This window comes from Arvicola amphibius, chromosome 1 (genome assembly GCF_903992535.2).
Source record: "Arvicola amphibius chromosome 1, mArvAmp1.2, whole genome shotgun sequence".
Taxonomy (NCBI): Eukaryota; Metazoa; Chordata; class Mammalia; order Rodentia; family Cricetidae; genus Arvicola; species Arvicola amphibius.
Genome location: NC_052047.1, coordinates 165,273,546 through 165,288,913, shown reverse-complemented (window position 1 = coordinate 165,288,913; position 15,368 = coordinate 165,273,546). Strand labels below are relative to the sequence as shown.

The following is a 15,368-nucleotide window of genomic DNA, read 5'->3' as shown; positions in this document are numbered from 1 at the left end:
TACAAAGGAAAACATTTAACTGGGGCTGGCTTACAGTTTCAGAGAGTTCAGTTCATCGTCATCATTGTGGGAAGTCTGGTGGCAGGCAGATAGACATGGTGCTGGAGAGGTATGAGGGTTCCACATCTGGATCTGTAGTCAGCAGGAAGAGAGAAAGCCACTGGGCCTCACTTGGGCCCTCCATGACACACTTCCTCCAACAAGACTACACCTACTCCAAAAAGGCCACACCTACTCCAAAAAGGCCACACCTCCTAATTTCTCTCAAGTAGTGCCAGTCCCTGAGGAATAAGCATTCAAACATTTGAGTCTGTGGGGGCCATTCCTAGTCAAACTGCCATGGTCCCCATGGACTCTTATTTGCCGAAGTGATGTAAGGTAAGAAGTGGCTTCCCTGGAGAGAGACTTTCCTTCCATACTGACTTTGAGGTGTGGTCCATCAAAATGCAGCATCAGTGGTCATTGTAACCATCGTAGGAGTCATTTGTTTGGTGATCACATTGTGTAAAATGCCCTCCCCAACTTCTGGGTTTTCTTCTGGAAGAGATTCTGTGGTAGTTTAGCATCTAAGGTGAAAGCCTGCTCTCCTGACCTTTTGGTCCCTGGAGATACTGTGCCTTACCTCTGTAGATACAATGGTAGCCAATGTATCTTTACCTCTGTGGATGCAATGGTAGTCACTGGGTTGGGAATGCCAAAAACTGTCATAACAGACAGGACAAACAGTGCTGGGGGTAGTCACGCTATAGGCAAGGGGTGCAGCAGTCCTCTGCCTTTGCTGAAGGGGCAAAGGTTTATAAGTGCTAGAACTATGATGCTAGGAGTCGTGCTCATTAAAGACTGAAGGCTGGCCTGCCCTCTAGGGAGAAAGTAGGCCTCCCTCATTCAAACAGCTAGGCTTCCTCCACTAAATCTAGGAAGGGTCTAGTTTCCTGGAGCCACTCAGCAGTTGGAGTCTTAAACGCATGAGCTGGATGGGAGAGTTGGGATGAAATCCATGCCGAGTCCTTGTCCCGGGAGAATGCCCACTCATGACAGTACCCTCCAGCCAACCCAGGAAGAGTCTTTCATCGGACTCCTTTGTAAACACCCACCCTGGGAACCTCCCAAGTTAGGTGCCAATAGAAAATCCTAACTTTTCCGTTCCAGGGCAGCATAAATGGGCACAAGGAATAAAATGAATTTTAAATCCAGTTGCTGCCTCTCCTCCTCAATATTAGTCTCTCAAATGCAGCTGGCCTTGAGTCTTTCTTTTCACCAACTTCCATAAGGTTCCCCTTTCTTTTTTTCATATTCCAAGAACAGATATTGTTATGGGTGGATTGTTTGTTTACATTCTCTAGTACAGCCTGAGTGCAGGGCTCTCTGTTTTTGCTTTTTTTTCTAAACCTTTTTATACTTTTTAATTACTTCAAAAATTCAGTTCCCTGTTTTCTAGTGTCCTTTCTTCTTTTGATAATTTGCTGTAACTATTGGCAGGGAATCTAATTAGTTTTGTTTTGTTTTTTATTTTGCTGTCAAGGGTCCCTCAACTATAGGAAAAGCAACAAACAACTGTGTGTGTGTGTGTGTGTGTGTGTGTTGGGGGAGCGGGGGGTGGGGGTCTCTGCAAACATCACGGCAAGGAGAGTGTTGATCCACGTGGGGCAAGAAGGAAGTCTGTTCAGCATGACTCAGTAGCCAGTGTTGGATCCAACTTCTAGAGTCTGACCCTGGGCTGTTTATTTTAGGCATATTGAAGTTAGTACAATCTGGAAAACGTTTACTGGTGTAACACAATGCTGTGTGCACAGTAGAGATTAAGGTAGAATTACATTGAAACTCTTTCAAAGTGCAGTCAGCTCTTCCCTAAGTGAGTTCTTTTCTTAAAGTTTTATTTATGTATTTTAGGTATGTAAGTGCTCTGTCTGCATGTATGTCTGCATGCTAGAAGCGGGCATTGGATCTCTTTATAGATGATTGTGAGACTCCATGTGATTGCTGGAGATTGAATTGAGGACCTCTTGAAGAGCACCTAGTTCTCTTAGCCAGAGCCATCTATCCAGCCCCTAGATGGGTTCTATAGATAGAGCAAATGATCTGGTGTGGTCTCTGTCATATAGATAGCGTAGAGGTCACCCAGACTATTGTGGTGGTTTGACTAGGAATGGCTCCCATAGACTCATGTGTTTGAATGCTTGGCCCATAGGGAATGGCACTATTAGGAGGTGTGGCCTTGTTGGAATAAGTAAGTGTGTCACTGTAAGGTGAGCTTTGAGGCCTTATATGCTTTACCTATGCCCAGCGGTTTCCTTCTGCTGCCTGTGGATCAAGGCGTAGAACTCTCAGCTCCTTCTCTAGCACTGAGTCTGCCCGCATGCCGCCATGCTTCTGCCATGATGATAATAGACTGAACCTCTGAAACTGTAAGCCAGCCCCAGTTAAAGAGTTGTCATGGTGTCTTTTCACAGCAATAAAATCCCAGCTAAGGAAGCTATTAGCCATCTCCAGTCTTATTTGTAGGAGCCTGGGGGAGCCAGATGTGGCCGTGGTCATACAGATAGCACAGAGGTCGCCAAGGCTTTTAACCACCTCCATTGACTGGTCATACATCTCTTCCTTTAAAGAGACAACCCTGCATGTTGAACATTTCTGGGTTCCCTAGTGCCTGTCTGTGAGCACAGGGACCTCGTGCCCTCTCCAAACATCGAAGAGACTATTCCTTAAGAAGTAATTAGAGGGAAAAGCACCTAACTTAGCTGGGAGAAAGGCACTGGGAAAGGAACACTGAGTAATTCTATACAGCGGAGGCATCATACATTTGCCTTGCTAAATGTACTGGATGCTACCTTCTAAGGAACCCCACTCATGCCCAGTTAGAGAGTGGAAGTGTTGGACCAAGAGAAGGGTGATGAAGAACAGAGTGGAAATAGTTGATCCCGGTAGGATGGGTTGGGGAGGAAGTGGAGCGCCGGGAGAGATTAACAGGAAACCAGCAGCTGGTTCAGGCGTGCTCACATCACATAGAGTGACTGTCTCAAGTCAGCCTCCATATCTTGGTAATTGTGAGACTCAGATTTTTTTTTTGTCAACTCAGCCACATTTGCTAGATCAAGTTCAGAGAGAAAGAAAACGCCGGCCTTAATCCACCTCTTTCACCGTCATTTCTATGACTGTTTTTAAATTTTACCTAATTCCTCACACCTGGCACAGAGCATCATTAGCCTGGGACTGTAGAATACCTCCCTTAGGAAGATGTGGGAGTCACTTTGTGGTTCTTTCTGTTGGCGCCTGTTTTGGCTTTAAGCTGTGGCATTGCAAAACAACTTTTGTTTGAAATGAATTCCTCTTAAATAATTAGCAGTGAAGTCCTCTCATGAATCAGACATTAAGGAAACCAAGGCAAGCAGCATTTTCTGTAGACTAATGCAGGAGTGAACCAAGATGTCTTTCATCCTTAGCTGCTTTGACTGTTATGACTCAGTGGTCTTCAGCGTATCCACCGCATGGTGTAACCACTACCTCTTTCTCATTCTAAGGAAACACCAAACATAAACAGTCAGCCCCTAGTCCCCTTCCCCCAGAGCCTGGCAGTCACTCGTGCTTTCTGTCGCTATGGACTATTGTTTGTGTTTTCACTGGTGTACTTAAGAGGAAAAAAAGGCACTTAATTTTATACTCTGTCATTTGCCTAAGGACCCTCTACGGACAGCTTGGATGGCTAGTCCTCTTCAGGACTGAGCCACTGTGAGTGGTTTTCCTCCTAGCCTAGAGGCAAAGGCAGAGGGTCCAGTTGTAGGGGCCAGTGTGCAGAGCGCACCTCCTGATGCCCAGGTGCTTTTCCTAGGATGGTTGGTCCTGATGTCATCCCGCTGCCACATATCTATGGAGCACGGATCAAGGGTGTGGAAGTGTTCTGCCCTCTGGATCCCCCACCTCCGTATGAAGCTGTGGTGAGCCAGATCGACCAGGAGCAGGTATGTCCAGAGGAAACAGGTGCCCTTACACCATCTGAGGAGTTTACTGGGGTCCTCTGAGCAGTGACTTGAACATCATAAAAAAGATAAATCTTTCTCCCTTCCTTTGTGATACAGGAGTCTTCATTACAAATGCCAGAAGGACCGGAAGCTGCTGCGAGCCCATTGGAGCCAGTTTTCACACAAATAACTCAAGGTAGTGCATGTCTTCATTGATTCCATGTTCTGACCAGTGTTTTGATGGAGGTAGGGTATTCTTGGAGCCAATGGTTCAGCCCACATCCTCTTGTCAGGGCCAAAATCCTGTCCAACGCTTAGGGCTTAGACGTAAGACCTAAAATGTGAACGGGAAGGAGAAAAAAATACACTGAAATAAAGATAAACACAAAATCTCTTTATGAATAATCAAGCTATCCTTAGGAACCCATGGAATAGAGTAGAGGTTAATTTATGATTCCTGTGTTTCTTCATCTATGATTTTGCAGTGTGTGTTTGCCCTGTCATTTACAGCCAAGGCTTTTACTGCCCAGAGAATTAGAATGTTTTAGCCCTGTGGCCCATGCGAGAGTCAATTTACATCTATGCTTGTAATTTAAGGACACCGTTGTCCCAGCTTTCTGTCTTTGGGGAGGTTTTAGATGGCCTAGAGAATTGTCCACCGGCACAAAGCTGCAGATGACAATAACTAATGGATCACCTTTCTGCCATTTCCGGTGGAGGCAGCGTCTCAGTAGTGCTCTTGGAGCGTGTTTCTGTTCCCCTTACCCTTGGGAGGGGGCAGACTGGGCCCCTGCCACTGAGCTACAACCCTACCTTAGGAAGAATTATAAACCAGCATTCTCTCCCCCTTAAGCATGCTTGTGATTCCTATTTATTTACAACAAGGACTTTTCCGATCAGAACCTCAGCTTTCCAGTTGATGTAGCTGCATTTCCTGAGCAGGGACCATCCAGAACTAGTGTGATTTTCTACTTCATTTTCCAGCCACTGGCTCCTTTGCTGGACTGTTGAAAGTGTCCCAACCTGGGTGTGCCCTGGGCCAGGCAGATGGGCATCTGCTAGCTTTGGGTAGCACCCTCCTCACCCATGTAGGTAGCACCTCCCTGAAGAGCCAGGTGCTGTGAGAAGCTCAGGGGCTCCTGGAGGCTGCATCAGGATGCCCCAGTGAGAAAGATTCTAAACACCCCTAGGAAACAAACCAAACTGGTGTGCTCGCATGGCTTCTTAACTTTTCCCTTTGGTTTTATAGTTGTGCTTGTTTGCTTGTTTTAAGTGCAGCAGGGTGATCTGGAGATGAAGGTTTTGCCATGGTGCTGGGAATGAAAAACTGACTGGGCCACCAGCCTAAATAAATGTTATTAATTTTATAACTGTTGCCTTGGCAGGTTTGGGCCCGCAGGTGTTTCCTGGCCAACATTTTGAAGGCTGCAGCTGTTGAAATAACGTGTTTCTTTTATTTTTATTTTTAATTTTTTTTAAAATCAGGTGGGGTTCTTCCTAACACAGCTGGTGAAGAAAACACACCTGCGCCAACTCCTCTTTCCAACCTGGTGCAACCTCCCAGAAGCCGGCGGGCCCTCCCACCTCTGAGGACACGGTCAAAGAGCGATCCTCTGCTTCACCATTCAGAAGAGAGAGGTGATGTCATTCCCCAGGTCCTTGGTAGATAGACGACTGTGTTTATTTGATTGGTGCTAAGTATTGGTCGGAGGGGCCAGGTACAGTCAGGTGGCTCTTGCTAGCTGAGGACCCTGCAAATTTAAATGGTATCTTGAGAGAGGTTAAGAGGCCACGGGGAAAATAAGATATTCTACGTTTCACATTTGGAAAATACATGTGGTATGCCTTTAAAATTAAAAAAGAATCGTTTCTTTGTTTCAGGGAGGGTGGGTACACTATGGTGCATAGATGGAGAATGGAGAAATAACTTGTATGGGCGAGTTCCCTTCTGCCACATGGGTTCTGGGGACTCTACTAAGACGGCCATGTGGGAGGCAAGTGCCTTTAGCTGATGATGATCTTACCGGCCCTGGCACTTTGTTTTAGGCTGGTAGAGTGTGTTCCTGAAGTCATTGGCAATAGCATTTGGTTGCACATGTTGTTATGCTGGGTGTAACTGCAAGATTATTATGTAAACCACATCCTGATTGCTAGCTGCTGGCAGCCTGCGAGAACCAGTCAAGGGGCATATGTCTTTACTCTTTTGCTCCATGATCTTGCATTAGTTAGCTTTTTATTTTATTTTATTTTATTTTATTATTTTACTGTGTTTGAGTAGTCTTAATTATTTTTTTAAACTTTTTTTTGAAGCAGTTTTATATACCTTTTTATTTCTTTTTTAAAAATATTATTTATTTATTTATTTATTACATATACAGTGTTCTGCTTACATGTATACTTGCAGGCCAGAAGAGGGCACCAGATCTCATTACAGATGGTTGTGAGCCACCATGTGGTTGCTGGGAATTGAACTCAGGACCTCTGGAAGAGCAATCAGTGCTTTTAACCTCTGAGCCATCTCTCCAGCCCCGAGTAGTCTTAATTACTGAGACCTAACCATGTCTTTAAAACTTTGGATATAGTAAAACATGTTCACGTATTTCATCTCCTTCCCTCTTTGTTTTGGGGTTTGCTTGAGTATAGAGAGAGGTTGAATAATTTGAAATTTTCAAAATAATACCGCTGAGCCTTTTTTGAATATATGAATACCTTAATGTCTATAAACATCTCTCATTAGAGAAAAGTACATAAAAATAAAGGAAACAAAGGAATAAAGTGAACAGCTTTTGTAATTCAGCCAGCAGGGCCTCTTTTGGGGAATTAGTCTAGCATTACTCTCTGCTCTTCGGGAACTCTGTGAGGGTAATTGGACCTCCTCTAACCTTGCTCTCTTGGGTCCTGTCTGGCCCTTGTGGTCTCTGTTCTGTCCCTCTGACAGTGAGTGTCATTTGTCACAGCTCTGACTGACCAGATGGAAGCCACAGAGGACACTTCTCTTGTGTCTGCAGCAGCTTCCAGGAGGGAAGGAAGCCCCACCTCCTGAGACTAGCTGTGCGCCCCTGCAGACCAGTAGGCTTGACAGCCTGGCCTCTGGTTCCAAACCCCACCTTCATTGTGGATCTCCTGTGTTCTGCATGGCAAGTTGAGTCTTCGAGCTGGCTGTGTTCCAGCTTCCAGGAGCACTTAACTGTTGGCACAGCAAATGGAGACCTTCCTCGACCCCCTTTGCCTTCTGCAGTCCTGTGGAGGAAAGGATATTATTTACCCCTTTGGCTTGTTTTGTTGGGGAAGGCACCAAGAAGTGAGAGAGTGTGAAACCCACTCAGTCCCCCCACAGCTTTAGCCTGTGTTTCTGGGTGTTTGGTTGACAGTTGTGTGCCATGAAGGCTGATGGTGACTTCTGGACCCATGGTGATCAGATCTGAGGATTTGTTTCTTCACCCCTTTCATGGTGAAGCAGCTTCCTGCCAGTCTTTATACCTTTATCGATGGAGGAACCTTCGGAAAGTAGAACCTGCAGCGGATTTTTAGACCTTCTCTTGCCTTCTGGAGTGATGTAACTTTCTTCACCCATGTTTTATGTAATAGCCATAGATCTGCCTCCTACCTGTGTTGTGAGCCTCGGTAATAGAAGTCAGTACAGTGCCCTTGAGGATGTTCAGGACAGAGGTACTGTGGCAGTAAACATTCTGCCCATCCTACAAGTCTCTCATCAGCCCCTCCTCTCTTTGACCATTCTGTATCTTCTATATCCCCGACATTCTTTCCTCGGTCCGCTATGTTTCTTCTGCTTGGCCATCCATTCCTATCTTCTTGCCGTACCCCATGAAACACACTCCCCTGTGGCTTGCACCGTGAATTCTGTGCTGTGTCATCCATCTTCGCCTTGGGAATGTTTATGGGCCGTGGTCCAGCGTCTCAGGACATAGCCTATTGGAAGTACGCTTCACACAATAGGCTTGTGTAGGTTTCATTGTCCTTCCTTTCTTTCCTTCTTCAAGATGAAGGTGAGATGTACACGCATGACATCGGATACCTGCTAGATGTCGTTGTCTACACTGAGATTTATGGCTAGTGTTCAGAGGGGGCTTGGCCAATGGTAACGTGTTATTTACTTCTGTTCACAGCTGCTCCAGTGCTCAGCTGCGAAGCTGCAACTCAGACAGAAAGGAGGCTGGAGCTGGCTGCGGTGACTCTGAGGAGAGGTGCGAGACCAAGGGCACCACGAGGCAGACCCCGCTCTTTGATAGATTACAGGTCTTACATAGACACCAAACTGCTAGTGGCCAGGTTCCTGGAGCAGTCTTCCTGCAGCCTGACTCCGGACATCCACGAACTTGTAGAGAACATAAAATCCGTTCTGAAGTCTGACGAGGAGCACATGGAGGAAGCCATCACAAGCGCCAGTTTCCTAGAACAGGTACTGTTATGATTCATATCAGGCGTGCTTCCAATAACCGGTGTCTACGGTGGCTGAAGTCTGTGATTACAGTCTCTCGGGACCTGGGGATAGGGTTATGTCACGAGAGAGGAAACTACAGAGCTTTCCTTCTGGGCTTTGTCCCTTTCCCGCAGTGTCTTGGCCAAGGGAACAGAACCCCATTTTCTGGAAGGTGGAACCGTGCCTGGTAGAAAGCAAAAGCTCTGGGCACTATGGAGTTCACCCCGTTTATGATTTCCTCAGTGGTGGGAAGCCCAGGATATTGTGTTTTCTCAGCCCTTAAAGATGATGACAGACTCTCAAGATTGGCAAGGTTCTAGCAGCTGTTCATGTGCCTATGAGTTTCTGGGCCAGACAAGTTATCTGACAGGACTTAGAGGAATGAATACCTTTCGTTCCGTAGATTAAAAAGTAAAAGGCTCCTTAACTGAAGCCGCCCTGGGAAAAGACAAAACTAGGCATGGATGGAATCCATTTGGGCCTTGGGTTTCCCATCTTTAAAGGGAGGGTTGGCGGGGTAGTCTCCAGCCCTGTATCTTCAAGTAAGTGGAATTTCCTCCCAGCAAGAACCATTTCTTTACCCCTCTGGGAGCTGCTGCTACTGTGTGGCTCTTTACTCATTCTTCTGGGCCAGTGGGGCAGATGCTGTGGACACAGTACACCGCAGGGCCCAGTGTTACCTGCTCTGTGCCTTTGCCCTTGGAGTGCCCAACAAATGTGTCTTATGCTGAGTTGGGCTGGTTCTCAGTATAATCACTACTTCACCATTCCAGGTGGATTTGAACACTTCACCTCTTCACTTCCTTTCTGCTCCTCCTTTCCACTCGCTGGCCTCATCCATCCATCCATTCATTTATACATACCAAAATTCAAAGTCAGAGCCTCCCCCAGTTCCCCAGGAGCCCATGGGAAAAGAATGATCTGATTAGTTAGAGGAGATGCTTGGCTTCCATACCCTCCTGCAGCTCGCTCTTCAAGAGTGGTCAGCCAGCGGCTCCGGGTCACGCTGCCATCTCTGAGATGCTCCCACTGTCATTCCTGCCTCTTCCCCTTTGGCATTGTTTCTCGAAGGCAGAGAGTCCACCAGGCGCTTGGTCTGCCCTTCTCTCCAGTCTCTGTCCCTAACAGTTAGCTCTGGAAAAACAGGCTCTAGAAAGCTCCTGTTTACTGAATCTTTTGCCCCAGATCAGTTGGAAGTTTGAGTACAGAGGCTATTGTTACAGATTCTGGGTCATCAGCTGAGGGCTTTTGCTTCTGAACCCCACATGGGGTATCAGCGCCACACCCCTCCCCAGCCAAAAGGAGGCAAGGACAATGCAAGAGTACATTTTATTTCCAACTCTACTCAGCTTTTCACACTTTCTTTAGATCCATTTTACTCTCCCCCAGTTAAAAAAAATAACACTTGTCTTATAATAGTCAAATTTGATAAAGAGTACAGTCAATTGTCTTCTTAATTAGGAGACAGGAACAGGCCTTATAGGTGACTATAATTAACAGTGTGTTAGAAAAGTTTAATGTCACAGCGTTTGTGGGTATTAATGACCTTGAAAAATCAGACTGAAACAGTGTGGCTTTGGGATGCTTGGCCTGTGGGGTTCGTTGGCAGTGAGACCCCTGGTTCTCTCCCAAGGCACTAACAGTGTCGCACACCATAGCGACAAGACAGTTCAATTTTGCACAGATCTGTCAGCTGGCCAGTCCTCCCTCATCGGTCCTAGTTGGATGAGAAATAATCTGTATTTCTGCATTTTGGAGAAGTCATACAGTTATGTGTTTAAAGTTATATGGCACATTAAAGACCGGCCCGGCAGTAGAGCCATTCTCCGGCTTTCACAGATAGTGCCCTGCTTTTTATGCTGTTTATCCGAGGGTTATTAGATCCATCTGTTTACCCGAGGGTTATTAGATCCATCTGAAGCGTCACTCATCTTAATTGACATTTTATAAACTCTTTACCCGATCCAGACCAGTTCTTCTATGTTGGGACCACCTGCTTCTTGTTAAAAAATCCCAAGCTTGGAGCTGGGGAGATGGCTCAGTGGGTAGAACTGTTTGCTGTGCAAGCCTGGGGACCAGTGTTTGGATCCTCAGTATCTACATAAAAGCAAGGCGTGGTGGCACCAGCCTGTAACTTTGGCAAATCCTGGGGGCTCATTGGTTACCCAGTCTAACCAAAATGGCCAGCATCAGGTACAGTGAGAGACTCTCCAAAAAATGAGGTGGAGATTGGTAGAGGAAGACACTGAATGTCTCTGTCCTACACACTCAGAGTGTATTCCACAATGCATGTACACACACACACACGCACACACACACACACCAAGCTTCCATGTAGACTGTCAGAGTAGGTGGCAGGTGGGACTTGATATTCCGAAGAAGCTGCGCTACCCAGAACCCTCTCTGCCACTAGTGGTCACTGACTTGGAACACAGGCATACTGCAGAAATATCAAGAGAACTATGTTGAAAATAAAACCAGAAAGTAGAATTGAGCCATTATAGATGGCTTATGTACAGCTGAAACAATAGAAAATTAGAATTTCTTCAAAACCTTACCGAAGAGGCAAAGTCTAAAACATTTTTAGAATTCTAAGTAGATTCTACTTTGGAAAACACCCCTTTCTGTTCTGAAGCACCTAAACATTAAAGCCCACAGACAGACGCAAGGGGCTGGGTCGGAAGGTCAGTCCCAGTGAGGCTAACCTCTTTCCCTCTCTTCTTTTCCCAAAGATAATGGCCCCATCACAGCCCAGCACTTCCCAGGCCCATGTGCTGACCTTGAGGAGACAGCCGGGCCTGCTGCACCTGCGCAGCTGTGGAGACCTGAGCACCTTTTCCCTGGCAGGAAGGCCTAGAGCCGAGCGGAGGCCCCAGCAGCGAGCGGAAGCTGAGCGGCCACACAGCCTCATAGGCGTCATTCGAGAGACTGTCCTGTGAACTGAGTGACAAGGAAAGCCAGTCCAAAGGAAGGATGTCCTTCCTCAGTGCTGTTTACTGTCTGGGAGCTGGGGGTCCCCCTGGGAACCTGAAAACAGGGGTCCTTGGGAGACTACTTATTTCTGCTCTTTGGCTCCTGTTTTTGCTGATGAGGGCACTGAGGTGAACTCGGGTGAAGTAGGTGCCTTCCTGTCTGTGTGCTCCCAGTTGGAAGTGAAGGCAGGGAGCCTCTCTCTGCTGCATCTTGCAGCATCCCCATCGGGGCACGCACTGGGTGAGCCAAAAGCAGGCTCAAGAGTCTTTGCCTGCCTCACCCCTTATGGCTCTTGTTGTTGTCAAGTTCATTCCCTTGCTGTAAGGGGAGAGCTGCTGGGCTATTTATAGCTGCCTGCGGCCTCTGGCCGCTTGGTGAGAGGAGCTGGCAGGAGACACGATGATTAACCCCATGTGACTGCAGTCCTCCGGCCTCCTCTGGGTTACCCTCCAACCCCGTCTTTAGAAAGGATAGGAGACCTGCTAAGCGGTGATTTTTCATGAAGGGCATTAAGGGGGAGGGATATGGTAGATTTTGTTTATTCAGGTTTGCAAACTAGAACACTTAAGGGAGAAGAGAGAATAAAGTGTTGGCTTTGGAACTCTGGGCTCCGTGTGGAGGATTTGTGTTCACTCAGTTGTACAGGCCTTAACCCATAGAGAAGTGGTTCTCACCCTTCCTAATGTTGCATCCTCTTAACACAGTTCCTCACGTTGTGCTGATCCCTAACCATAACATTATTTCTGTTGCTACTTCATAACTGTAATTTTGCTACTGTTACGAATCATAATGGAAAATATTTTTTTTTTTGGAGCTAGAGGCTTATCAGAGTCACGACCCACAGGCTGAGAACCACTGTCTTAGGGGGTTTGGAGTGTGGAGATGTGGTGTTCAGAGTGCCCTAATGCCCACCAAACTAGTTTCATTTCCACAGTACCTGAACGTCACAGATAACAACGCATTAGACAAGCCCTGGGCTGAATTTTACAAATGCTAGACTGAGTGGCGCCATGGACCTGCATTCTAAGCATGGCCCTGAACAGAAAATCAATAAAGCAATTACTGGTAGGATTAGTGCTAGGAAGTTAGAGGGGAGTTAGGGGGACATCTTTGAGGAAATGATATTTGAGCTGGGTCATGACTTTGAGGACCAGTTATTCCTTTGTTCCAGGCAGAGACAGGAGACTGAGCAGACTAGTGACCACAGACGTGTACCAAAGGATAGTTGGATGGGAGCCCGGCAAGCCGTGTTCTATGCTAACAGTGAGAGCCCGCGGATGTTTCTGCCACAAGAAAGATAATATTAATCAGATTTTTAAAAGATTACCATGCTACTTGGGAAATAGTTAATGTAGATAGGAGAGAAAGCAAGGGGCTGGATTAAGGTTGCCTGGGAGGTGTGCACTGATTCTTATTGGGTTCTACCTCAGTACTATGATGAGGTGGTTAAATTCTCATTTGATGCTCATGACAGCCTGTTGGGTGGGAGCTGCCTCTGTCTCCATTTTATAGGATAATAATATTGTATAACTTGTCCAAGGTCACACAGAAGCCAAGGGGCAGAGCTGACGTTCACACAAAGGTGGTTCAACTCAGCCACCTGGCCCTGTCTCCACTTTCCAGGGAGCAGTACTTGGGTGTCCCCTTTCTGTAAGAACGTTGTTGAGCTCCATGCTTGGCTCATGGGACTCTCATGCCCCTTATGCCAGAGTGAGAACTGGAGTGAGCCCCGGGGGTCACTGAACTGCGGTGGGAAGTGGGCTGTTGAAACATCTAGAAATGAAGGAGAAATGAAGGGCCATGACAAGGCTGGGTCTGGCTGACTGTGCCCCAGTGAGCCGCCTGAGTAGAGAGTAACAGTGACTTCCCAGAGGGCAATTTCTGTTCTTACCACCTCTGCCCCATCCCGAGTGAGGCACACATCTTCTGGCTTCTCTAGAAGTCCTCATTGTCACGCGATAGCTTGTCACCTGGGGCTGGTCTGCTGCCCACCTTCAAGCTCCTGTCCTTCTTGTAGTCTCTGCAGCAGGGGATCTCTGGCATCACTGCTGACGACTTGCCCGCAGGCTGAGTGTTGCCATTTCCCTGAGCATCCACCTCAGTCATCGTCTTTAGGAGCTCTCTGCCTACCAGGGGTGGGGAGAGGAGGTGCTGCCCTGCCCCTGTGTGTGGCCAGACGTTACTCACATACCCTCTGCCCAGCCCCCGCTCTACTGTCCTCCCTAGTTGCTCCTCCTTCTAGGTCCTTTCCCCCAGTGCCTTGCTGGTTGCCCCTGACGACCACCATTGAGCTCAGAGGCTCAGGGTGGGCTGTAGCCAGCTAGATGTCAGAAGCGCAAAGCTTTGAGGCATGGTACGAAGATGCTCCCAGTCATCTGTAGCAAACTTTTTTTTTTTTTTTTGGCGCAGGGTGGGGGAGCACCAACCAGCTCCCAAATCATGACATGGAGGCTTCTTATTAGTTATGAATGCTCGGCCTTATCCTATGCTTGTCCCACTAGTTCTTATAACTTGTTTCTCTTCATCTACATTTTGCCTTGGGGCTTTTTACTTTTCTTTCTTTCTGCATATTTTTTCACTGCTTCTCGTGGCTGGCTATCTGTAGGCTGCCTGGCTTTTCTGACCCTGGACATATCTGCCTCTCTCTCCCTCATCCTCTTCTGTTTCTCTCTTGAGCCTATATTTCTCCTCCTACTTATTCCCTCTGCCTGCCAGCCCTGCCTACCCCTCTCCTACTTAGCTATTGAATGGTGGGCTTTTTATTAGACCAATCAGGGGCCTTAGGCAGGCAAGGTGAAACAAATGTGACCCATCTTTACATAATTAAACAAATGCAGCATAAACAAATGTAACACACCCTCACACAGTTAAAGTAATATTCTGCAACATAAACAAATGTAACACACCTTCACATAGTTAAAGTAATATTCTGCAACATAAACAAATGTAACACATCTTTACATAGTTAAATATTCTACCACAGCCATCCTGAGGACAGGTGGTTGCTAGCTGCAAGCCAAGGGGAAAAGGCATGAAGCCTAAGAGCGGCAGGCAGAGGGTTGCTTCAGTTTATCAGAACCAAAATGTATCACGGAATTCTAGAGCCTGAAGCTGTGGGGGAAGACTTCATTTTCTTCCTTGGCTGCTACCCTCTCTGTAATATTGTAATTATTGATGAGGCTACAATAGTTTATGAATATTTATCTTGGGGTTACTTAGAAGTAATACCATTAATTTCCCTGCTCGTGTATGTGTGTGTGTGTGTGTGTGTGTGTGTGTGTGTGTGTGTGTGTGTGTGTAAAGAAAGAAATACTCGGGGGCTGGAGAGATGGCTTAGTGGTTAAGAGCATTGCCTGCTCTTCCAAAGGTTCTGAGTTCAATTCCCAGCAACCACATGGTGGCTCACAACCACCTGTAATGAGGTCTGGTGCCCTCTTCTGGCCTGCAGACATACATACAGATAGACTATTGTATACATAATAAATAAATAAATATTAAAAAAAAAAGAGAAATACTCTCACATACTGAAGTTTTAACAATGTGCATATGTGCTCATGTGTTAACTGAATGCATATAGTGTAGTCTGTTCTGCATTAAAGGGATCCAGGGGTAGGGATGAAAAATTTCAAATGTGACCTCAGAATGATACCAGAGCTGTGATCACTGAGCATAGAAATATCAAAGGCGTCATTAGTGAAGTAAATGCCATTCAGGATATCTGGCTGGCCAGAACACTGTACATCATGGTTGGCTCTGCTTCCATGAGTAAGAACATGGTGCCCACTTTGTGAGATTGGCACAGGATAAACCAGGACAGGAGTTGCTCTTTCAGAATGTTCCGGCAAGCTCTATGTCTTGGTGTCTGAGGCCAGAGAGGAGGACTTCACCAAGCTTTTGCACTTCACGAAGACGAGCTCAGGCCTGTCCAGCTGGCCGTTGCCCGAAGGCTTACTTTCCTGCCTGGTGAGGTCTGTGGAGGAGGCTCCAAATTCCGGCTG

General features: G+C 46.8%; 1 protein-coding gene across 1 annotated transcript in view; it reads left to right on the top strand.

Moving 5' to 3' along the window:
- Window positions 1-11,893, top strand: part of Fam189a2 (family with sequence similarity 189 member A2) — a 63,501-nt gene extending 51,608 nt beyond the window's left edge. The window contains exons 7-11 of the mRNA XM_038350020.1: window positions 3,827-3,956; window positions 4,074-4,152; window positions 5,442-5,594; window positions 8,084-8,376; window positions 11,130-11,893. Of these exons, the coding sequence (XP_038205948.1) occupies window positions 3,827-3,956; window positions 4,074-4,152; window positions 5,442-5,594; window positions 8,084-8,376; window positions 11,130-11,336 (862 nt within the window). The 3' untranslated portion in view covers window positions 11,337-11,893. The remainder of the gene's footprint in view (window positions 1-3,826; window positions 3,957-4,073; window positions 4,153-5,441; window positions 5,595-8,083; window positions 8,377-11,129) is intronic.
- Window positions 11,894-15,368: the final 3,475 nt, after the last annotated feature.